Source organism: Dysidea avara, chromosome 14 (assembly GCF_963678975.1).
Source record: "Dysidea avara chromosome 14, odDysAvar1.4, whole genome shotgun sequence".
In the NCBI taxonomy this organism is placed as follows: Eukaryota; Metazoa; Porifera; class Demospongiae; order Dictyoceratida; family Dysideidae; genus Dysidea; species Dysidea avara.
Window position 1 is genome coordinate 14,399,803 of NC_089285.1, and position 26,289 is coordinate 14,426,091.

Sequence of the window (26,289 nt, forward strand, 5' to 3'; positions counted from 1 at the left end):
TCACCCTAAAACCAGCTTGGCTAGGCAGAATTACCTGAAAATGCCTTCAGAGTAACCCCAAAACCTTCAAAACATTTCTTATGGAAATTACAAATTGACTCAGTCTATGATTAAGACTATAAGGCTTGATTCTTCACTGTTGCTTCAGGCTGAGATGCATCTTTTTGCCAACTGCTGCAGCTATAGTGCAATGAGTGCATGAATCATGGACTTACCTTTGTCTTTCTTTGTGTCCCATTTCTTTCTCCACTCACCACATAGGTGATAATATGAGATGGCTTCAGTGCAGCTGAGTCACCTGTAATTTCCATAATATATAGTGGCTAGATTAATTCAGAGGTATAGATGACCTCCCTCAATTCATTGCTTTTGTTTTTATGGTCCCTACTCAAATTTCAAAACTTTTGGTTACACTTGTAATTTTTTTAAATTTATGACTGGCAAACCAATCCACATACCATATCAAAGGAAAGCATGGTGCTGGCCAGACATAATTGAGCAACTTAATGCATGCCTCAACTATCACTAAGGCAATGCATGTTGCCACATTTTCAACTATGTTCCACCAGCATTAGCAGTACTATAGAAGGATGCAGCTATATAGTGGGCATTTCATCCCTACTTCAGTCATGGCTATATATCAGCAGTAAATGCTGTGTAGACCTTGCTTCATTGCTTTTGATCCCTACTATTTTTCCTTACACTTGTGGTAGGGTATCATACAGTCTGGTTAGGTGTTACAAGGAAGTTGCTAAAAAGCAAACAAAAAAAGGCGTTCAACACTGAATAGAAGCCAATTCTGTTTACAGAGTCCTAGCTCAGCTTCACCTTAGACTTGTGTCAATAATCATGGGTGGAATTAGCATTATCTCCTAGAGAAATTATTCATAGCGTAGCTCATTGTACATAATGTACTGTAGAGCATTTTTGGTCTAGTTTAAGTCTATGCATGATATATCCAAATTCCAAATTGCTCATAGGTATATAGGACAAGGGGAACATGGAAAACTATAGGACTCCTCTACATTAAAACATGTTTCTGACTCCATGTATTCACAGGGTTTAAGCCTTCTCACATGCATGCAGGTCCCTAGTGGGATAGCATTCATAGAATCATAGAGATTGAGCTACTCTAATGGAGCAGTTGTACACTCTAACAGTGAACTTTTAAACAATGAAATGTCTAGTCTAATAGAGTTGCTGACTACAGTGAGTTGCACCCAACTAAAAATGCTCTGGAGATGAAAATGATCATACACTAGTGTGTCATATAATTATTTTCACAACGCACATTCGTAAGGCTACACTCTAAAAAATGAAGTGTGCTTTGCACACAAAAACGGTGTCACGATGCACGCACACTTTCCCCAAAATGTGTACCGTGACAACATTTTTGTGTGTAAAGATACTTATACAATGACAGATGATCACTTGGCAAGGAGTTCTTCACTCTAACTAGAGTGAAGAACTCCTTACCATGTGGGGCTTACAATACCCTCCCTCAACCTTGCAAGCTACAATACTCCAATAGAACAGACAAGTTTATTCTGTATAAAGTCACTACATATTTATTACTCCAAAATGATAAATCCTCAGGTGCATGTATTACATTTACTATAAAGCTCCTAGCATGTCATTGTTGCAAAACCAAGTGTTCATACAAATGCATTCATTCTTCATTATAATCAATCATAAAAATCCCCCACTTACTGATTGATTCCTCAGAAAGCATACTATTACTATAATCTGTAACATGTGTTACTGCCACAATGAAAAGAGAGATGTGTTATTATGATGCACTTTATCTATGTATTGCTTGTAACTAATTACATAATCCAAATATGACACTTGTGCAATCTCCCAGTTATCAAAGACGCACAGTTGTCTATGGGAAAATTCCTTTTCCAGTCTAGCCTTGAACTGATTCAAATCAACTGGTATATTATCATTTCTGCCGTAAATCCCATCATTTACAGTAACAATAAACGTCAATAAGTTAGGAGAGTTGGCAACAAGTACATTAATACCTTCACTGGTCACTGACCTCACATACAATACTAGTCCACCATGAACTGATATGGCATTCATAAAGGAGTGTGGAACGTCAGTACTACCTGACTGAATGTGTAGCTCACATAGGTTATGGGAGTGAACCAATGAGAGAGATTGTCCATCACTGTTGTCAGAATAGTGTAAATATTTAAGTTCCAAACAGTTGGCAATTATGTCCTAGAGAGCATTGGTCTGGTGAACACAATTAATTGAAATTATACAATGGAGAAGAGATGAGAAATGAGGTAGCAGAAACTAGTATTTACTATGTGAATATGTGCTACAAAAGGTCACGTCCAATACTTGTAGCCTAACACACTTCTGAAAACAACTGATCAACTCTTTCTGGTTTGTTTCATCTGGTAACAAAGTGCACTGACAACTCAGTCTACAGCTAGGAAAGTCAACCTGTTCACATTAGTTAAAATTTCCCAAAATTGTGTGTGATTCTCCCAACTTTCGCACTGGTATTCCTGAAACATTTAATCCTTCAAGGTTGCAGCAGGATACAGAAATGGCACACAGACCTTGTAAACTGGTTAAATATTGTGTGTTGTGCATTAAGTTGAGTTGTCTAATAGTAGGACATGCTATAGCTAACATTTCTAAGTGTTCAGGGAGCAGTCTATTACGTGATATATCCACTTCAGTCACCAAATGAAGATTGCTAATACTACGATTCAACCAATGGTTCATGTTTGAAGATAAGAGCTGTGGTGAAAGCAGCAAAATCTTGTGTTCTAATTTACCGTCTTGAATACTGCAGTTAGTGAACACTAACAAATCATTCTTTAATCCCAGTAATCCAAAATCCCTGGCCTTCACACAAGGGTCTTGGCCAAAGTCTACCTGAAACACTGGTAACACCGGACATAGCTGTAATGGAACGTTTAAGCTCTTATACAGTTTAATATGACCAGTGCAATTAGCTGGTGATTGAGGATTAATAGCTACCCAGCTATCCCACAGAGATTGTATGTAACAGCCTTTGGCTAATGATTTTCACAATTTGTGGGACTAGACCATTCATCACCCAATGACGTATCCATAAATCTGCTAAATTAAGTCTCTGGTGGCTATTGAGATCTGCTCTAACTGTGAGTTCTTTCAAACTTGTACCAACTAGAACAAGTAACTGTTTGATATCGGTATCCCACTGGATATCCAGTCTTTGTAGATGTGTCATATGAGGTAAAATTTTTCCTAGTTGTTCAGGGTCTGATTTAATTGTTGGTAGGCTAAGCTCTATCATACCACAACAGTATTCTAACACTGACTTTCACTAGCTTTGACAATGCTGTCACTTGATGTGGAAAGCTTAGTTGCTGGACATGCTGTCCATACTGCCTCAATACATTACATCACCAGTATGGTAGTATGGCCACACAAACTCCCTCCACAGTGACGGTGTCTTGGTCAGCTTCTGTGAAACATATTGCAACCTCACCTTATCTTGGTAAAAGTGATGCTATATAAATTAGCAACTCAGTTGGTAGAGTTAATAGGATATTAGAGGACTGTTCACCATGTTGCTCCTTAACAATCAATCTTGTGGTTTTTGATAACTCCATTAATTGTTGAAATAATTATGTGATATCGGACTGAAGGAACAACACAATAATTAGTCATGTGTGTATCATATGTGACACCAGTGGCAGATCTAAAAATTTTCAGAGGAGGTTTCAGGTTGAGAAAGTTTTCAATAACTGTCAGGGGCGGATCTAGACTTTTTGAAAGGGGAGTTCCACTCTGGAATTGCAACTTCAGCCTAGCTTTAAGTCAAAGACCAAAAAAAGGGTAACTACCTGCTGTTGAATGACGAAATGCTGATTTCAAAGGCAAAAGCATGAAGTTTGGCTAGTAGAAAAAGTCCTAATATAATACACTAGTGATGTTATCACCCACATAATTGTGAATCGTCACCCACATGAATCATAAATAAATTAGGGGTGCACACTATTTTCAGAGGGGGTTTCAGCTGAAACCGTTGTAACCACCCTGTATCCACCACTGGACATACATAGTTTGTGATATTGGTAGTGACGTTAAAATTTGGTGGTCATGGTGAACAGTATTTGGTATTAAAATTCTTACCAGCTGGTATTAGAGCGAGTATTGGAGCCTGAGAATATGCACAGAAGGCAAGACAGGAAAAAATAATTACATGGGTTCTACTCTGGATCTTAGCTGCACGACCGACTAACTGTCATGATCTGGAATAATAAACGTGATATAGGATCACATGTGTTAAGGTAGCACAATGGCTTCAATCTCATGTGTGCAAGTAGAAAACAGCTTCTAAAGTGTAATTGGGAGTTAAAGGTCGAAGATTTTCCAGACAAACCAGTTTCTTAGTACTCAAGAGGTTTGTTAGCAATTACTAATGCAGATATTGCAGAACATCCTACTACGCCCCATGAAAGGCTTTTTGTAGTTGCAATTTTTTTCGTAGTTTAAATTTTACCCACACTGCTTGAATTTTCTTTTATACATTTTCAGACTGACCTAGCTACCTGCCTGGAACACAAGCTGATCCAATTACTTTTTTTGGCTTAAATATAGCTGGGTTGAGCCCACCTATAGGCTGTATTCTCAGGTGGTGAGACTGCCCACACAAATTATTTTTCAGCAGCTACCACACCCCTTCTTTATTACATAATTATTATCTATTAAATGCGCATCTCACAATTACTGGTAGCCCGGGTTCACAAGGGTACTGAGAGTCAACTTTCCAGCAAGTTACTTCTCTTGGACTGTCATTTTACTAGTTAGGTCAGAGCGATCGAATGTACAGGGAATGTAATTAATTACAAAGTAAGGAGGCGCAGCCGGAACAGCCTCCGAAGTACTGTTTGTTGTGCACTCATAAATAATCTAATTAGTACCTTCTAAATACGTGTTGATGGAGTGAGCCTTTACCGGGGCTTTGCACTGACCCTTGCAGAATACTTCAGAACCGTTGAGAACCAGCGAGCGAAATTCGCTGCTTCCGGATGTCATCACGTGCGCGGTTGTATGTGGTGTGCGGAAGACCAACATCAAAGGACCGTTAACAAAACATCGGATTTTCGGAGAACATGGCCGAATAGGGAGTGAAAGTGAAGGAGTGTGCCTGTGTCTACTTCGGTGCTAATTAAAACCAGTTTGTTGATTTTCGCTTCTACATTTTTTTTGTGTCAGTGCCGAAATTTCAACAAGAATTAATCTCTTTTCATGAATTGACACTGTGACATACTGAATTAGGGATAACAGTGACGCTAAAGAAGTTGGTGTGCGTTTGTGTGTCGGAATGAGCGGCGGTAGTATTGACACGAAGGTTTCTACCGGCCTCGCCAGTTGTTACTCTAATATTTTCAAATTGGTAAAGTTATTAACATTTTTAAGTGGCCATGTTCGTATGTATGGGCGTCCATTGTTGTGAATGATTTTTAAATGGTGTGCTGATTGCTAAGTCCTTGATGGGGACAGATAAATTGTATATGCCTGCCCACCCTGTGTATACCTCCAGTTTTTAGTTCATGTATATGGGAGCAATAGTACTATTTGTGTCTGTGCTACCACAGTATAGTAATGGTTTGTGTTTTGTTATTTCAAGACGGAGGTGAATGGATTGAAATGGGTGATTTATGCTGGCCCGTCAACTTGTGTTAGCCCTGGAAATGACCCAGTGTTAATGTCATATGCAGAACTTCTGTCTCAGGTATCTGTAATGTGTGTATGTATGCACCAGTATGTATATGTGCATGATTGCCTCTCTGTGTGTTTGGTGTATATTACAACGTACCCACACCAGCTGACTATTAACTAGTGTATGTACAATTTGCTAGTTAATTGGTTAACCATCTGGTATAAAAATTTGGCTAAAGTTAATATTTTGATAGATTCTTATTTGAGTTCATGCCAGTTCACTACCCCTATAACTGCTAGGGCGCTGGAGTGCTCATGATTGACACATCTAGTTGCTGTTTGATTGTGATCCTTTATTGTAGCAGCAACATTTATGTTGTATGTATTGCACACACATTGCTGTGCTTATGTTGTTTGTTTTAAATGATGAGGTCGTATCGTAAAAAAAAAAAAAACTGATAGTTTAAACTCCAGTAACCTTTAGTACTCATTGTTGATGGATATTCCAAATAACAATGTAAATTATTTTGAGATGAAAACCTAGCCGAATCTTCTAGTCTACCTATTGAACACAGGAACCCAACCTTCATGTATCAGGTTTTGTCAATGGTGTGTAGGAGAGATGATTTAACTTGCTTTACAAATTTGTCAGTAGGTAGGCTAACATACGTATTCCTCAAAAATGTAGCGAATTTATATGCTCCTAATCTTTGCTGTTGTATTAGTTGCTAAGATATACCTGAAAACAACATTAACAAGATCAAACCACTTAGCTGCTATGTTAACAGCTGTAGTTGTGATATAGTTTTTCAGAATTGCATGAAGTTCATGGAATTGTGCTTAATTCTGCTTAGAATCATGTTTCCCCCAAGGCACTCTTGTAAATCAGAAATTTGGATAAATTATAAATATGGGTATTAGCCATAATTGTTAGTATAAGGAATATGAATCGTGTGATATTGACTTGATATTAAACCTAGGCAGTGAATTATATTTTATATTTACTTTCTGATGTATAGCTGACAATCATTGTGAGTATAATACATACGTTTTGTTGCACATTTGCGGTGTGCTCAGCAGCAGGGAAATTTGGTGCTGTTAAAGCAACCTCTCAGCTCTGCACTGGTTGTTAATATTTCTAACAATTCATGTGTTTTGAGTTCTTCATCTCCAACTTTTTTTTATTTTCCTGAATTTTGTGTAATGTATCAAGGATTTGTGAGATCAGGCAAAGATTTTAATGCGATCTTTAAAAAAAAATTCTTTTCAATTTCTTCCATGCATGATAAATATTCTAGCAATACAAACCTTATGAATCCAGAAACTGGTCACATCCATGATGGTATATTTCCTTGTACATAGATTTAATCGATTTCAGTGAGAACCGTATTTACTTGGTTAAACGCCGTACCTTCACTAGTAGCCTCACCTTCAATAGTAGCCACACTTGATTGGTGCAATGATTGATTTTGAAAATAACACCCTGTTCACACTACCTTCTGACCCTGGTACAGCTTGGCATGGTTCGAAATAAATTGTAGTGCAAATCAATCATACTGTTCTGAGCTGGGAGCAGCACGGTACGACAAGGAAAGGTGGGCTGGCACTGTTGGCTGGTACAGTGCGAATGCATTCCGGGCTGGCCGGCTTGGGCTGACAATAATATTTGCTTACACAGCAAGCACTGTTCTAATTGGTTAAGACGTACCATACTTTTGGTAGACAATTTAACAGTTACACTGTGATGACACATTGATATTCTTGGTGAGTATCCAATAGTTTAAACATGGTGGCTATTACATTGTACGACTTATTTCAGTGGTTCTACGCTTCCTCGCTACAATTCATGCTTTTTATTAAGCAAACAATCAAAAGCTTATTAATTATTGTGCACTTTTTATAACTCATTATTATTCAGTGTGCGCAATCCCTAGCCTGTTTGCTGAGCAGTAAGGGCTGATTTGAGTTCCGGGTTGGCCCAAGTAACCTGGGTCAGTGTGAATGGGGTGCAAAGGTTGCAACATCGTTTTTGAGCACTGAGTGGTGGTCAAATTTGAATAATTGCCGCATCGATTTTTAGAATTAAGGAAATAAACGCCATGGCATTTAACCAAGTAAATACTGTATACTGAAATAATTAACTTGTTTTGGTAACCTGCCTTTTATTTGTTGCTTTTCAAGTTAGAAAAAAAATGGCAGGATTTTGCTCTGCCAGTCACAGGAATATAAACTGAAGTCATTGATAGTTTGATTTGAGAATTAACGTTTCTGGGTATCAAGAGGAATAATTAAAAGTTATTTATGTTGTGAGGGTATTATGGAGAAAACATTTTTTTCAAGTGATGATTTAAACGAAGGAATCATTTTAATCCACAATAGTCATGTCCACTAGTATCTTCAGGTGTAGGCGACATCCCTTGTTTCACTACTTTTTATTCCTATTCTAGTTTTTCCCTGTACTTGTTTGTGTACTTTCTTGTTACAACTGGTGGACTAGTGCATACTGCGATCATGCCATAAAATTAATTTTGCATCTGAATACGTGCCCAACTATCAATTACTGAGAAGTGAAGTAGCCAACCTGTTGTTTACTGTTTAGTGTTGCTATTGTACTACAGCCTGTTTGGTGCTTACATACAAAGGATGCATGCGTGGTTGCCTATGTGATGTATAAACAAGTTGGTATGATTGTAATGGGTTGTAGGGTTTGTAGGCACTTTGAGAGCACTTGTAGAAATATGCTTGTAAAAATTGATCAATTTATCACATTACATTATGTGGTTGTGCACATGCTGATGTTCATAATTCAGTAGCTGTGTGCTTTTGCGTGTTTTCATAATTATTGTAAGTTCCAGTACTGAGCAGTATGTATGTGTATACGTGTGTGATATTGACAAGGGCTCATTCATTTGTAAAGTACTAACATGAAGTGGCCAGCTTTTCTGCTAACGAAGTGTAAATAACAGAAGAATATGTTAATTTGTTAATTGTCATAACAAATATATAGATGTGTTAATTATCATACTTATTCCAATATTTGACTAATGTCTACAATAATGGTGAGAACTTGTTAATTTGCTATAATGAATTTGAAGTATTGTTGTGTGTTTTTGTTTGGTAGGGTTATGCATGTGCCTGGCGCAAACTTCTGCCACCACTCTCCAGCAAGTCTGGTAGTGTTACAGACAGTAGTGCTGCTGCCATGGTAACAGGCAGTAATGGTGGGACTAGTGATGGAGAAGACATCAAGGACTTGTGGATCTTCCACTTCACCGATCTGCCTGATCTTAGTGCTGCTGTGTCCTCTGAACTAAGAGGTGCGTGCGTGCGTGCGTGTGTGTGTGTGTGTGTGTGTGTGCATGTGTGCTTCTACTGTACTTAGTTGCCAAGAGCTCATGAATTATGTTCACTGATATCATACCTTTAGCATTTTGCTGTTGTTTAGTCTTTACAAAGCCTTGCAAAGCCTGCTAAGAGTCCTATATATTGTACTTGTTTATAAATGTTAACTATGGACTCTCATTGATATAATGGTTGCTCTGTATTCCAGTGTACTGTGTGATACGCACTTGAGCAGCCAATCATAGTAGTCTAGTGTGAATTCATACTTCCAGAAAACCATCCACTAGCCTTATTACAGCTGTATAATTATTGGAATTGTTCAAGTTTACATATCATTCATGGCTACTCTACAGTGGGAACTTTTTCACCATTCTGGTTGAAATGCCCACAAATTAAATCATAAAATATACTTTCCATGCGTTTTTGTAGGTCTGGCAACATATTGCCATGCATATGCCTTATGTTTATGGGCACAGAATTCATATGTTGAGCTACACACCTGCATGTCCATGCAGTGCACAAGGTGTATGAATACTATTGTAACTGGTATATAGTGCAAAGTGATACAACTGAGCTGTGATATTCTATGGCTTCAGTTCTACCTAGTTGTGTGGCTTGGTTGCAGCAGACAGGTTAGCTACAGTAGTGTGGCTTACATTTTTGTGAGAAAATACTGCAAGGGTTTCTGGATTAATAAAAATATTGGATTATTCCCTTAATGGTTCTGGAGGTCAATAATTTCAGCATTACAACATACACAGTTAACTGTAACAGTTTATCAGACTTGGTATGTACATCAGCAGCATGCCTGCATGATTTCATGTGTGTCACCTTATAATAAAATAGTAGTACTAGGAATTAGTTCCTGTGTGGTTTATACATATATTTAGTCACGTTTCCCTTTTACATGATAGTCTGTTAATCTTTTATTTGTAATTGCTTACCAAGCAACTTTCACTGTATGTATTTTGTACTAGACAAAGGAGCAGGCAGCTGGGATGAAGGGATGAATGCTGAAGCCACAGGAATGTTCTTCAGAGCACTGCGTAACCTTGCAGAGAGGTACATTTGACATGTATAAATATTGTACATACTGTGTGTATGTAACAGTATAGTGAAGGCTTATTTTGTGAAATGTTTCAATTTGTAAAAAATTGTTTATTCGAAGGATTTCACATACCGTATATAGGGGTGGGCTCTAATACACATCAGGTACTTCATCTTAAACTATACTGTTTAAACACTGGGGTGATAAATACTAGGCTATATTCTAATAAATGCTGGAGGTGTGTGCTATACAAGTACCTATACACTGGATAAACATCCTTCACCTTGTATTTCATTGTTGCAAGTGAAGATTCCGGTCAATTATATAAGCACTCTCAGCACCACTTTGTCCACAATCATTCTTCGCCTCATATGCTCCAAGAAATAAGCACTCAGGTCTGAATAGATGCCAGGCATGTTTACAAGCCAGGTCTATAGGAAATAAGTGCCAGGCTATAAATTATTGGTATACAAGCTAGAGTAATATCCCACCTGTCTGTCTGATGTTTTGGGGCTGTCGATCCACACATATGGATAATGAGATGAAGACATCCAGCTGATAGACCTGGTCACTGTGTAAGTTGAGCGTTGAACCACTTCATTGTGTGCTTGTTGTGGGTTGTGTGGATCCCAGAACATGGTTAGTTGTGTTGTATTGGTTGAATATGTCACATAGTTAGGAATTTAATTTAATTTAATGGAAATATTTGCTACGTCCGCCAAACTACGATCCTACCAATATTGTAGTGACTCCAGTGCTCACTAATCAATAATGCGTGACCCATTTGTCAAACTAACAGTATGCCAATGTAGTTAGCAAAATTACCCAAACAGCTTGTGCCATGTGTACAGTACACTGACACATGTGTTGGGCTGAGTGTAGTTAGTATGTTAGTTAGAATGCACCAAATAATTACTGAGGCCTGTGAATAGCTGAGGCCAAACCGTCTGTCTCAGTGGATTTTTAGGAAAGGAAGGGTAAGAGCTAATACAGATGCTAACATTGAGATTTACCACTTTTAGTGTAGCACGTTAGTTTTCTTATTCGTATCAACAGTAATGATGTCCATTTTGTACCAGAAAGTATAAGCTAGCAGTACTTATAAGGATATTTTGTTTTTGATTTGGCCGATTTTCGTTTGATCAATGTAGACCATGGGTTACTGACTTGTTAGTTACCCCCTGCAGTTTTGTATCTTAGACTATACACATCATTAAACTAGAGTTGCACCGATAATCGGTTGAATTATCGGTAACAACCGATATTAGCTAATTTTACAAGTATCGGTATCGGCTACGAAGCGGAAATAACTTGCCGGTTAACCGAAACCCACAATCAATCGTTAAGTTGACGACAATGAACAGGTGAAAGTAAAGAAGGTGGTGAATGTAGCAGTAAGTGGTTTGTTGTAACTGTTTTGTAACTATTTGAGTTTGTTTGTTTGCACAAATGTGGTTGCAAGGCTATAGTAGGCTGTGTATATTTATCGTCCGCCCACGCAATTAGTTGATCACTCTTCACAAAGGGTCTGTAGTCCCACTAAAACACTGTTTGATTAGCTGTTTTATAACTACTTGGCTTCCTTTTCCATGAAAGGAGATACTAGCAAAACTGTGTAAAACATTGTAAAAGTCGGCCACCCACGTAATTAATTACATTGATTACATTATCATTACAAATGCAGTTTATACGCATAAACTTTAGGTGATTTTCTGCTCCTCCTCCTCTGTTCTGAAGAAATGAAGAATATCGGTAAATATCGGCATATCGGTTGCAGGAATAGGCAAATAATCGGTATCGGCAAATATGAAAAAATGCATATCGGTGCAACTCTACATTAAACCTCAAGACATCAAAGATACATTAGCGAAGACTTGCTTGTAATCTGTGTACATTGAATGAACACTGAATGGCTTTGGTCTTGTCTAATGTTTTACATTCTTGTATCACTGAATATGTACTACTTCTGTTTTAACATGTAGTTTATACATGGTTTATGTGATTCATGGGTTGTCCAAAGAATGATCCAGGTCTATGTTTTAGAGACAGGCTCTGTAATATATGCTTGAATATCTAAAATCCTAATAGTGATTTGTACTCATTTCTTTAGTCCTACATATTGAAATTGTTTATCTCTCTTGCCCTAGGGCTCCAGTCACACTGTATTTATTAAGTCCTAACTACCGTAGTAAAGTGTTAATGGTTGATTTGTACAGATGATAATGTATACACATTATGATATAACTGTTAGTGCTCTAACTGGCATTAGCTAACAATGGCTGGAAATATACTTTGGCGTACCCACCATGATAGTTTGTTATAATAATATTCACAAGTCAATTGTAAGCATGGCTAGCTAGCCACACATTGTTAATGAATATGGCAAAGGTTCTTTTGTAAACTCTGGTGGCATAAAACTGTGGCGAATATATCTATTGGCAAAAAAATACTTTGGCGAATCGCTGTGTTTTGTCACGTGTCACTACACATTGGCATTAGCTAACAATGGCTGGAAATATACTTTGGCGGAAAAAACTAAAGGACAATTTGCCAAATTCACCACCAATGTTTTATGCCATCAAAAAGTTTTATACTATATGATAGTGGACTAGTGTTGTACTTTATTGTGCACTGTCTGCTATTTTGAGTGCTAGTACCAATTCTCAGTGCATCATTTACTGTGTGTTCATTTTCCAGGACATTAGTTGGAGAAGATTTTTTGACACTTGGTAAATGGTTTGCACAGCCCGACCACTCCATGTCTGGTGAAGAAAGGTATGTAGTTTAGTGTAGTATACAATTATGTCATTATCTTTAAATATACTATATAGTTGTATGTGTTCATTGTATTGTCCAGACAAGATGCAAATGGAAAACCTTTTGTCTTTCCTGTTTAGCTTGTTGTATTGCTTAGTGTTTTCCTTGATGTTGAATTATAATAGAAAACCACAACTGAAAATTACATAGTTTTTTTTTCTAAACTTGTTTCAGTTTCACTCTCAACCTGTAACAACTTTCATACCTTGTTGGTTATGTCACCAGCACTTCCTATATACACTTATGTGTAGTTACTTTCTTCTCTGCCGGCTACTGCACATCTCTGAGTTTATTTTTTGGCAGAAAACAAGTCATCTTGGGCCAGAGTGGTTTGGGCCATTCTGTACTTTAGCTAGGAAATTTTTAGGCTGCATAACCTGTTTAGGTGAGTCATTATTAGAGAAACTAAAATACATGCCCCAGGGAGTTGCACTTCACTGAAGAAGTTTATATATCTATTGTCACACTTGACGTGTCTGTGTGTTACTCTGTTTTTACTGAGCTGAGAATGTGGTGGTTAAATATTTTGTAACCACTACACTGCATTTTGTAAATGTCATTGGAAGATATTTTATGGACATATTTGAGAGTGATTGGCAGAAAGATTTGGTGGAAAGAAACTTGGGCAAATTTCTTTAGCTACAGAGATTTATATTGGATGAAGGAAAGATTTGACAGATTTTAGTGACCAGGGGCAGATTCAACACTTTCAAAAATGGGGATTTACATGTATTTAATTTATTTATGAATTTTTATTATGTAGGTTATCAAGCCTGAATTAATGGCCTGTGGGCAAAATGTACCCACAGGCCAGAGAAAACATACACACATACAAATTACTAAATACATACCTACTTATACTTTGTTACCATGTGGAACATGGTCATTGCCAGTAGCTATATCTACTATAACTAGTAATATTTGTGACCCACCCAACTTGTTTGCTTAATTCTGTTTTTGAGATAAATGCCATTGAAATACATTGGGTAAAAAATACTTGCCACATAAATATTTATATTTTTACACAAGTTTTAATGGTTTCAGTAAACAGTGAAGGAAAACTCGAATTGAAATATTTAATACAGCAATGGATTTGCCTCTTCGTGGAGAGTAAGAATATCTTTGTTTTGTTTCTGTATCATGAAGTAAACATGAGTTATGTGTGTTTGTTTACATTGCAGTAACACATAACTTTATCGTCACCATTTCTAAGCTTAAACAACCTTCTTGCTTAATAGCATGAGCATATGTGCATGTATGCCAAAAACTATACCTTGATGAATGCCCCAGCTCATGTTGAATAGAATGACACAAGTCCCAACTCTGTAGCCCATTGCACACGAGACTTATGATCGATTTAACAAGTGCCTGTAATTTTCTTGTTGTCTATTGCTGTAACTCCAAAAGTACTTACCAGATAAGGCTGAAACTTTAACAACCCATTGGTATTTCCTTCTAGACAACAAAAAAGTCATAAAATGAAGTTTGAGGAAAATGCAAACAAGTCGGCCAGGCTTTCACTCAGTGGGTCACATTTGATAACAAAATAATCACTCTCCAGCGATGTTTCACTGTTAAATCTTGTCATTATTATTATTGTAAAACCTTTTGAGAAAATTCAAATGAAGCCTTTAGAAGTCCTAATAATCTGACGTAGTGATCAGTCGATATATATGGTATCTCTAAAACAATAATTATTTTAAGAAGCACTTATTGCATATAAAGAGACCCTGATATGGGTGGTGCCTGGATAGTATCAAAATAAATGTTATAGTGAACGTAATTTACGCGCTTGGCTGCTGGCGCCTGTTCCGTAAACTGATTTCAGGTGTGCTTTATTTTCAGAGGGAGTTTCAGTTGAAACCCCCTCTATGTGTGTGCTGCCACTTTGCATAATAAAATTTTGTTGTAATAGTACAGGTTGTGCGTCTTTTAACTGTTTAAAAATTTAATTTACATGCTTTGGGCTCAAAACACCCAATAATGTTGTTGTACTTGTGTACAATATGTCGATTTTATTTTATGTATAATATCATCACTACTGCAGGGGTTGTGTGCTCTATTCCTTCTCCTACTTCATCCATGCTCACCGATATGTGTGTGCTACAGTTGATGTTCAGTCAGCTTCCAAGCTATACCCATTGACCACGTCTTTGTTGAGTGAAGCCTTGGCCTCCCAGGATGGACTCCAAGGTGTGTGTCTGTGCGTGCGCGTGTACGTGTGTGTGTGTGTGTGTACCTGCTGTCCCTTATGGGACAAGTGTGACTGATAGTCAGCAGCTTTTTCGACAGGACAGGTATGTAACAAAACCTCATTAATATGGCTGTAAAAGGAATTGATTTTTAGTTGAGATGATTCAGCAAACCAACAATTAGTTTACTGTTGGTTGCTGTATTATTATGTGTAGAAAAATAAATACACAAATCATGTACTTCACTACAGTGCTGCTCAGTCCCAGTGGGATTAATGCAGTTCTTACTGGCCACTCATACGGTGCTACTGAAGAAGGAATCAAGGAATTGCTTGATGAGTGGAAATTGTTCTACCCTCAGCGTTTTGCCACCTCAGCTACCAGCAGCGGCTTGCCAGCTGCAGTGGAGGTTGTAGTTGGTTAGTTTATGGTCACTGACTGTTCTATGAGAGTGTATTACGTGATGTGTTTTTGTTCAAAGCTGGAGCAAGGATGAAGTACCCCTCACAGTTTTTGCTTGTTTTTTATACTGGTCCTTCTCCTCCTTCATCCACCACCAGCAGCTCATTTCCCAACTCTAAACATGTCCCCCAGCTGTGGCAAGATGACCTGAAGTTCTTAGAACATCAGAGGAAGTGAGTGGATTAAATATTTTGTGCATAAATGGGTATTTTTTGAACAAAGGTTTTTTTTGTAAAAGCAAAAAAAATTAGGAGGCAAGAAGAATTAAGTGTGTGAAAGGAAAGCGTTAAGTAAGGACAGTGAATTAGTAGAAATCACCAAAATAATGACCATTGAAAATCTAAATATTATTGTGCACTTTGTCACAATTTTTTTTAAATTTGTTAGTGTGACTCTGTGTAAATGAGTATGTAGTACGGTTTAGGCATACTTGTATATAATTGTATATGTGTTGTTTGGTGGGGGTGTCATATCTTTGTGTGTAATAATATGTATAATAATTTCCTTATACTAGTGGCAGTTGTAACTGCAAGTCAATGGACGTACACAGAAGCAGCAGTAGCACCAAGACTGCACAGCAGCCATCATCATCAATAATGCATTCTTCCACACTCAAGACTGAACTGCCACCATTTCACTCTGGCAAACAACCTCACATGGACATGTCATATCAGCCTAAAAAAGAGTTTCCCCCTCCTCCACTGACTAGTACATCATCTGGCTACACTCCCGGCAGCAAACACCACAAAAAGCATGTGCCAAAGTACACGACACCATTTCCCTCACCCACCACCTCACAACCCACCTCCCCATTGGTTGACAAAAAACCACCGACACACGTACAAACACTCTTGTCATCAACGAATAGCAAACAGGTAAAAGGACAAATATATGACCTTAACAAAATGGCGGGCAGTATAACAAACACCAATAGTAGTGGTAATGAGAGAAGATACAAAGGACGTACTGAAGGATGGTGGAATTGTCTCAGTCTACCACCACCTAGCAGTCACCCACCTACTGCAAGTGCTCCAGTGAATGCTGCCAACATTGTGGAGCACAAGGTTTCTCTATCCAACCTGAATTTACCACCATCATTGTCATCAAGTACTGGTGTCACTACACCAGTTACCGACAGTTCAGGCATGTCACCACTGAAGGGCCGAGTCATGGGGTAAGGATTGATGTTAATGTTTGTGTACCCACAATATATTTGTTTTCTGTAGAAATTCTGGTAAAGGCAGTCGCATGTCAAGTAGTAGTGGAGACAAGTCAGCTAGGGGACGTCGGAACAGCTCATGTGGGAGTCCACGACAGCCCAAAACTGCAAGACCTCGTACAAGCACCAGTGGTGGTGGTGGTGGCAACAAACGAGACAGATTGACTTCTATGGTTGACCTTGGCCCTTCAGTACTGGGCAGCCCACTGGAAACAGACACATTTACACCTGGTTATCTATCATCAAACTTTTTTAGCATGACTCCAACTGGAAGCATTAGTGATTTTTTGTCTGCTGATCCATCAATGTCTTCGATGTCTCCAAATATTGTTCGTAAAAATGATGGACCCAAGCTGTGTACAGTTGAATCTGAGCAAATGCAGAGTGGGGAGCATACGATTGAAAAGGTAGACTGTTTTAGTGCAGGGTCTTTTGCCAACCAACAGCAACAGCCACCCAAGTCCGAAGCCTTTAAACCAACTGCTACTAAAGACTATCGGTCGGTGAAGGCACTTGAAGTCACTGACATAGACATTGACTTGGAACATATCTTTGATGATGAGGAGGAGGATCAGGCAAGAATGACACTACACTACACTACACAAACATGCACACACGAACACACACACACACACACACACACACACACACACACGAAACATGAAACACACAGACGCATGCGCACACATTATTTACTTTGCTGTTACACTGTATATTCAGGATCCAGACAAGATGACTAAGCCATTGGATACTAAAGGACCTACAGCTGCTGCTATAAAGCCCATCAGCACAACCTCAGTGACCGTAATGGGGCCTAATCCTGACTACCAGATGTTGGCCAGGATGTTCCCCACTCCTCCCTCAGTTGAACATGTACGTTTGATGGTGTCCTTTTAGTGTCTTCTTTCTTTATTTTGTATATTTATTATCAAGTACAGTGAGACCACCATTAACCAAACTCCTTTGCATTCAGGTAGTGAACTTGTTTAGGGTAAATGATCCCTTCCTTAACTCTTGTAGAACACACACTCAAATAAAATGGCCACTTCTGCTGTTTGGGTGATCATGGTTGATATTTGGATAATCAAGGTCTTACTGTACTTGAGATTGTTTTTTACGAGCACGGTTGTCAACCTGTACCATATGTTCATGTTGTATAGAGTCATAATCCTGATGAGAAGCCAGCAACGTATGAGAGTCAGTGTGTTGCAGAAAAGATGGACACTAATAGTTCAGATTTGTTGGTATGTGTTATGCCAGTTTACATATGTACACATATTAAGTACCACACACTACACACATGCACACACACAGTGACATACTACATACAGCCATATATGTATGGCTGGTTGTGGTTGCCCTTCGTTGTAACTCAATCATTTTATTGTTCATAGGGATCTGCTGATAGGGAGAATGAGTATGTGCCACTGTCATTTGCTCCCATTTCTGTGTCTGACCTGCCTAGCAGTAAACTGTATCCCATACCTGACTCCTGCATCTACACTCCTCTGCCTCCCGCTGTGAGTTGTGTGTGGTCTGTACTGTGTTGGGCATGTGGTGTATGTGTGCTCAGTTTTATTGTGTTCATGTGCCTTATCTAGCCCTCATCTGAGAATTCTTTAGAAGGAAAAAGTGTAACTGTCAATAAGTAAGTGTACTGTATCATGTTGTGTGTATGTGCGTGTGTGCATGCATGTCATGATGCATGAATGTATGCATGTATATATGTATGTGTATGGATACATTTCATACACAGTGTTGTGTGTCTTGTTCTCTTTCTAGTCCTCCACAGACAGAAGCCAACCATTTTGTATTTCCTCCACCTCCTCTGCCATCTCGTAATCAGAGGATAAGCAATCTTTCATTACCGATTGTCTCTGCTCAGTCACCTCGTTCTTCACTCACTCCACTACTGTCCTCCCCTGCTGTTTCCAGAGCACAAAACCGTTTTTACAAACATGTCTCCTCTTGTACCAATACACCTGTAGACTCTCCAATTGTTATTGACGGCTACACACCAACAGTACCGATCAACCAGAAACTGACACCAGTGTTTCCTGAAGTGCATGGCTTACTAGTCAGCTTAGTGCTACTAGAATCATCATTTAATGATGGCCTAACAGAAACTGCATCTTATGTTGGAATGGGACAGATGCATGTGTTCCCAGGTAGGCAGTTCAGGTTGGACAGTGTTAGTACCATTGCTGATATGAACTTCCAAATGGAATTCCCTCCATCACGGACAACATCTGCATCTTACTACCCTGGTGTTGACAGCTCCCCATTGTTAGCATCCACATCGATGGACACCATTACTCTGGGATTCCAGGAGGACTGCCCTTTAGCTGCAGAGACGCAGCGGCAACAAAGATCTGCTGGAAATACTGTAATAGCTAATGGGTCTACCTCATCAGGGAAGTTTAATTCGCATCTGCTATCACTTGAAAATGAAGAACAAGGTAAAGTGTGTGTGCGTGTGCGTGTACACTGTAGTGTCTGTCCAACTGTCTTAACGAGACTACTCTATACTTATTAAATGTAGGCATGCTCAACGAGGATTGCCTGTCACTACTACAAGACATTTGTATCCAGTGTGTGTTTGCTGGACTAGAAAGGACTAGCATATCATCACTAGACTTAGTGCCCACAGAATCCTCTTCACATAACAATGAAACATTGTACTCCCCTCATTGTCTGCTATCAGCTCTCAGAACTGCCAGGAAACTTACACAAACTAAACAAGCAAGAACTTTATTGAATAATTTTAAACAAGATCCTATTGAACTGAAAAAGGGGGATAATTCAGGTAATGTGGTTGTGTGTGTATTTGTGTGCTTGCATGTCTGCATGTAGTATGTATGTTTGTGTGTGTAGTGTAATGTACACATATACTTTCATACATTCTTATAGCATTGTGGTTAAGACAGTTATCAAGTCTATCAACTAAACTGCTAGTCAGGAAGCTCAGAGAGTTAAAGCCAATGTTCTCCCTTATATTTCATCACACAAGCTCTTTCAAGAGTGCGCCACAAGGACCACTATTGTTACGGGAATTCTATCAGAACACTCCTGGACAAGGTACACAAGTGAATGCATTGTGATAACTTTAAGCAATCCACACTCTTGTGAGTGTGGATGTGCATGGGTTTTGAATAGTGTGGCTAAAGAGGTAGGGGGGATCAGATAAATTACACACAAAATTTAAGTAGTTCTGTAACTGTTTAGACAATGACACCAGAATAACCAAGGGTTTCATTAGGGATCATAGTAAAAAGTTGTGAAACAAGGGAGGTCACCATAGGCCATATGTAGTACTCCACCTGCTGTCCCCTGTATCTATGACCAAGTCCATGTGTATATGGGAACAATCGGGATTTGGCCATCTACACCTGAAAATAGACTACTGAACCTTCTATACCCATGACTGAATTAGAGATTAAATGTTCACTGGTATTTGTCTTCAGGTGTAGACAGCCTCCCTTATTTCACTACTTTATTCTATGAACCTAATTGAACTTAAAGGCATCAGTAAGTTAGTCAGTACATCAGTAGAAATATTAAAATTTGGTTGCAACCTATTGGAAGCATTTCCGGCTTGGTTATGCATATCCGATACTGCCAAAGCACCATGTGAAGCTGTTTCTGGCCAATTTTATTTTTTTATTTTTGTGAGAAAGTACAAACCCCCATGATCCCTAATATACAGTTAATACTGTACTGTGTTATTCATAGTGACACTTGCCTTAATGTAATTAGGCAGTAATAATGGAGTTTTCAAGTTGTCCGATTTTGATCATACATGTGACCTTACTTACTGACCTGGCAACTTACCTGTTTCTTCTTAACAGGAGATGATTGTTTCCCTCTGCTAATGCAGCCATTAATGGTTGGGCTTGATCAGGACTGGATCACTGTCTCACCGATGGCAATGTTTGCTTGGGTAGGTTTTCTTGCTACTGGTCAGTTGTGCAGTGTCTGTCAATGCATGCGTGTGCGCTTCATGCAGTGCTATGCCAGCATGACTTTGTGTGGTGTATGTATATCCTGGATTGTAAAAGCTTTGCTTTGTGTGGATGTGTGTGTGTGTGCATGCGTGCGTGCATGTGTGTGTTTCTCCATCCACGTATGCACGAGTGTTAGATATGTCTGTGTCTATTTGCAGTCTTGTTATTGATGTGTGCATTTTTTGTGATTAGGACAAACTGATGTTGGAACCATTCTCACTCCAGAAGGATATCTTATATGTAGTCGCTTGCCACAATGATACTACTCTGATTAACGAGGCCAAACAATTCTTTACTGAGCTATCTATAACCTATGATGTAAGTGATGCATTCTTGTCAATAACATAACCTAGTGTTGTTCTTGTGTTTGCATATTCAGCTGTGTCGCTTGGGTAAGTTGTGGGCCCTAGTCAAGAATGCTGGAGAAGGAGGGATAATGCCTTTGGCTCCTAACAATTCTACAGGTACGTGTAATGATGCGATACAGTGTGTATAATATTTGTATTTGAGTATGGTGTTTGACTGCCCATGATAGTTCTGCGCTGGAGTGAAATGAATACATACACAATTTAATCTCAGGCATGGTACAACTGCTGCATTGGTAAATTACTTAAGCAGGGTACAAGTGTTCTGAAATGTGTACACTTAACTGATTATGGGCATTGATGTCTTGATATTTGTTTCAGAATTCAATTAGTAATTTTGTATGCAGTGCAGTCCTTAAAAGTTTTAACCCATACATGTGCCCTGTGTTATAAGTATATGGATAATGCCAGTCAGTAATTGTCCAACCAGGGTGGCCGAGTGGTTAAGGCGTTAGACTTAAGATCTAATGTGCAGATGCACGCATGGGTTCGATCCCCATTCCTGGTAGAATTTTTCTGAAGTTATATTTTTTTGTAATCATCTTTTATTGATTCTCTTCTTTTTTTTTTCATGTAGATCCTTACCAAGCCTACTGCAAAAAGCTTTTGGGTGAGTGTTACAGGACAAAGTAGTGGTCACATCTTTTTGATGCAATGACATTGTCTATAGGACCATTCTTGTCATCTCTGCCAACCGATGGTAACACACTGTTTGGTTACACCAGGCGTCCATCGCATGAAGTCTACCCTCAACTCTCCCTGACATCCACACAACAGCTGGAATTGCCAACTGCCATTGTGATATACTTTATTATGGAGGATGGCTATTCTGACCTGATGCAGGCTTACTGTACTATGTTAAATGAGCAGGCCATTCCACTTATCATTAAACAAAGACTTCACCTACAAGTAATGAACGACTGGTCTAATGGACTGTTAAGTGTCATCTTCTCACATGCAATTAGTTTGTCTAGTATTTCACTTTGTCAGTAATTCTAATGTAGTGTATGTGTGAGGTTATGGGTAAAGAGGTCAGGCAGATTGTTCCTTGTTCCAGTGTCTAATATCATTGTACCACACATACTCATATGAGTGTGCATTCTGTCTGTGTAGCGTGAATCTGTGCCTGTCTATATGTAGTGTGTGTTGTGATGTTTCTTTGCACTGCAGCCTGTACCCAGATGTTGCCTTAAGAAGGACAGTCAGTGGAGCAACAGTGCTTGGATGAAATCCCTAGCATTTGCAACATTTAATCAGTGCCGTCTACCAATGGAGAGCTCTAATTATACATCATCTTCATCTCGTATAACCAGTGTATCATCACAAAGGGACTTAGACAAATCGGAAGAGGTACACACATACTGTACATAATTAAAATATTTTCATTTCTTTATTAGTCCATTGTTGGTATGTCAAGCCTGTTCACTCCTCTGAGTATACTGGCACCAGACAGACCATTAGCCTTGTCATCTCTGGGTACCAACATCAATAAGACAGACTGGGTGTTGAATGGTGAAACTGAACTGCTTCTGTGTGCCTACTGTGTGTCCCATGACCAGAAGTGGCTGCTGGCCACATTTTGTGATCGTAGTGGAGAACTGCTGAGCACTGCTGTGATTGGAATACACCCAGCAAAGTATGCCATGTGCCCAGTGTATGTTTACTCAGTTGTAGAGTTTATAGTAGTGTACAGTGGAACTCATGCACTTGTACAGAATTTGTGCCTGTGTAGACAGACAAATGCCACACCTTATTTTGCCAACTTTGTAAACCAACTATCAAATGCAGCTACCTCTCTGTTTAGTTGCTTGAAATGATCAACTTGTATCTCAGTCTGTGTGTACCTATGTGTTCATGGCTAGTAAGATGTTCACTCACAACATCAGTTACATTGATCATATTTTGTTATGTGTGTTTCTGCTCACAGTTCAGTCAGTGAGTTCACATGTCGATTCCTTGCACTGGAGAAGTTGTGGATGCACTGCATCTCACTGATATCAGCATCAGTGTTCAAGTGGACCATTATTATAACCAGGCTCGGCCAGCCTAGCAGTAGGGAAATAAGTGGTATGTATATGCCTGACTAGTTCTGTGCCTGATCATATATGCATTTTCAATGGACAACCAAGTCATTATCTTTCATGCTACCACCTATCCACTTACATAGTAGATTCGTTGGTTATATTTTGAAGCCTCTATATGTTTTGTCATGCCACCTGTTATCTTCTGTCTCTGTTGTAGATTGGCCAGTGATAATCAATGCTAATGATGGGTTGATAACAGCAAACCAGGTACTGACTAACCAGTGTGAGGCTTGCAAGGCTCGCAGCTGTAAGAAGCCATCGCTGGAGAATTTCCTATTGCTTTCAGTTCAGCCGGAGCTCAATATTCAATTGCTGGCCATTCCAGGTTTGCGATTTCTTTTTCTTTGATCTATTATATTAAATGCTGTGTTACACAGAGACCCAGTCAGTATCATTATCTCATGTCGTGGTATTGCCACCTGACCCAAGCGCAGTCAGCTCGGGGTCAGTAACGACTCCTGTAGCTGCTGACTTCTCCACCGAGGACATCATGATGTTCAACCCTGATGATGGAGGTGCTGGGGACATGGGAGGTGTGTACATGTAACTGCAGCAGCATTGTATTGTAGTCTAAGCTTATGTGTGTCCTGTACACTGTCTTACTGTGTAAAGCATGTATTTATACACCACAGACATGTGCGTGCATATGCATGCACGCACACACGCACGTACGCACACAACAATAACTTGACATCTTCAGTAAAATGAAATGACTGACTTTCATTTGAAACTCCCCTAAATCTGAGCCCTTAGCAATGTTTGAAAAATGATTTTATAAAAACATGTAGCGACAATGTATTCTATACCTGGTAATTTTTTTAAAAATCATGCGATAAAGTCAAGCCTCCAGCTAAAATTACACCACAACAGGTTTGCTATGCTACATACACACGACCACTACACCCTACACTACACCGTACACACTACACTTACATATGACATCCACTCAGGGATGGATACTGATGGGTTGCTCAATGATTTAAATGAAGTTGTATGGAATGAAGATGTCATCTTCCCCGATGACAGTCAGATGCCAACAATGCAGGGATTAGATGTCAACTTGCCACAAGCTAGTGCCTACATCTTCTCTGTTGTTCCTCCTGGTCCCCTGCCAGAAGAGTTCTGGGGGCACAAACACCATCACTGCACCCAGGCAGCAGTTGCTGACCCAGACCAGTCGTGTTCTATATTCAAGGTGTGTAGTTTCCATCTAGGAGCTATGTTGTCACTTGTTATCAACAGGTACTATATCACTATCACTTATCAATGAATCCAGTCCCTGACAGTCCACAGGACACGTTAAGGTAACTCACACTCTTGATATCTTTAAGAGCTTTGCAAGTTGTCAGAGACAGATATCTGAATTGTCTCTAGTTTTTTTTTGTTGCTTAGTTTCATATTTATCATTAGTCTGGTGAGCTGTATTTTAATGGTAGTTGAGTACTGGAGGTCAACAATTACTCCTCCACACGATATAATAGTAGTTGATTATCACTAATAGTGTTTTAAGAGTAGAGACCTTATTTGATTATCGCACACCATGACATATACAAGAACATACTTGTATTTTTAATACTGTCCAGCTGATGCTGTTGTTATTATTATTTGTTTCTGTTCTAGTTCTGTGCTAGCTTGTTTTGATGGACTGTCTTGGCTCAACATGGATCAAATCAAAGGGCAGAGAAGATCTTGTCTACCTCTACATCTCTGCGTTTTATCACAATTGTACAGACTTATCCAGTCCCTTTCTGCCAAAGTCAGATAAGGGACACAGTCCCTTTTCACAGAAATATAATTTATATATTAAATATTATTTAATACAAATCCGTATTACGATGAATGTATGTATGTATGCTTTTGTGATGAGCAATTTTTTCATGTCATTGTGTGTTTCCAAGGGACAGTACATAATATGTAAAATATGGAACAATGTTATTATTTTTGTTTTTTGTATAACTTTTTTCTTCCTTTGGCATATGTGGACATTTTTGCAATTTTAAACTACCTGTTCTCTTTTCTTTATAATTTTCATCGACACATTTGTGGAATGTGATATTATGATGTTTTACTGAGGTGTTTGCACATGTGAGGGTAAACCCCTGCAGAAGATGCACTATTAAAGTACCATATAGCCATAGATCCTTTATCCAGAAAATAGCTACAGTGTGTACTTATTCCAGACCCAATACGAAAGAAGTGGTCCCTGGAAGAGACTACACCTACTGTATGCTTCTACTAATATGGGCAGGTTTACGAGCAGCTGGAAGGGGCCTTGACTGCTAGAGCAGTAAAATCAAAGAGTTCATAATAAAAGATAGTAAGGGAGAGTGTCTAACTAGACACTTTCAGGAAAGTCACTGCATAACTTAGATAGCATCCAATAGGCTAAGTACCCGGAAGAGAGATCTGAGATGTCATGGGAGACAGAGTGTGATCAATAAATATTAGATATCTTATGATATTCCCAAACTGAAGCATGTTTGAAAGAATTACTGTGATGTTGTTCCCAATGTCCACTGAAAATTGACAAAAGAAATTGAGCTTGATGGATATCGTATACCAAAAAGTACTACCATAACTTAGATGGCATCCAATACTTGTCATGTAGTGAACATACATACATTACAGTAAGCACCTTCACAGAAAATATATCAACAGTTTGCCATACTGGAACTTAAGGCTCATACTGAACAGGCAAGCTAAAAAAGTACCAATGGTACATCGAGTTTGTCTTATGTTCAGTGCCATACTTTGGGAAAGATATGACATCAAATTGAAGTTGTCTATACGTTAGCGTTTTATTTATTTCCATAAACACAATCACGTAGTGTGTGAATGCATGTATGGCGCTCAAAATAATATACATATACACTAGTGTAGTGTAGGTATATAGGGAAAAATTCCATACCTACACACAAAGAAAACAGTGGCAAGAATTATATTTATTTATTTATTAATGCTTTACAGCACAAGTGCTGAAGGTCTGTAGGACACCTGGTCCTACAAGACTTTAGCTACATAAGGTGTGTTTGAAAAGTTGGAGAAAGGAGAAAAAATCCATGACTGGACCTAGGTAG

At 38.8% G+C, this 26,289-nt stretch overlaps 1 protein-coding gene and 1 non-coding gene across 2 annotated transcripts; both read left to right on the top strand.

The window, feature by feature from the left end:
* Positions 1-5,067: 5,067 nt before the first annotated feature.
* LOC136243923 (mediator of RNA polymerase II transcription subunit 13-like) lies at positions 5,068-25,284 on the top strand. Its single transcript, XM_066035466.1, has 30 exons — positions 5,068-5,413; positions 5,648-5,752; positions 8,801-8,996; positions 9,999-10,083; positions 12,767-12,844; positions 14,934-15,079; positions 15,330-15,497; positions 15,560-15,713; positions 16,055-16,714; positions 16,767-17,334; positions 17,480-17,632; positions 17,920-18,003; positions 18,154-18,279; positions 18,361-18,407; positions 18,542-19,218; positions 19,302-19,565; positions 19,670-19,837; positions 20,608-20,699; positions 20,956-21,081; positions 21,143-21,227; positions 21,706-21,738; positions 21,799-22,037; positions 22,299-22,478; positions 22,526-22,764; positions 23,056-23,195; positions 23,370-23,537; positions 23,590-23,745; positions 24,163-24,407; positions 24,455-24,516; positions 24,833-25,284. Exons 1-30 carry the CDS (start codon positions 5,342-5,344, stop codon positions 24,975-24,977), a joined length of 5,661 nt encoding a protein of 1,886 aa, XP_065891538.1. The 5' UTR covers positions 5,068-5,341; the 3' UTR covers positions 24,978-25,284.
* Positions 21,554-21,636, top strand: Trnal-uaa (transfer RNA leucine (anticodon UAA)). Its single transcript has one exon. It is a non-coding gene; the product is annotated as a tRNA-Leu (tRNA).
* Positions 25,285-26,289: the final 1,005 nt, after the last annotated feature.

Coding starts and splice junctions, on each gene's coding strand:
- LOC136243923 (XM_066035466.1), top strand. CDS start 5,342: ATGAGCGGCGGTAGTATTGACACGAAGGTTTCTACCGGCCTCGCCAGT. Junction 22,479..22,525: donor ACTTAGACAAATCGGAAGAG/GTACACACATAC, acceptor TTTCTTTATTAG/TCCATTGTTGGTATGTCAAG. Junction 24,517..24,832: donor AGTCCACAGGACACGTTAAG/GTAACTCACACT, acceptor TTTCTGTTCTAG/TTCTGTGCTAGCTTGTTTTG.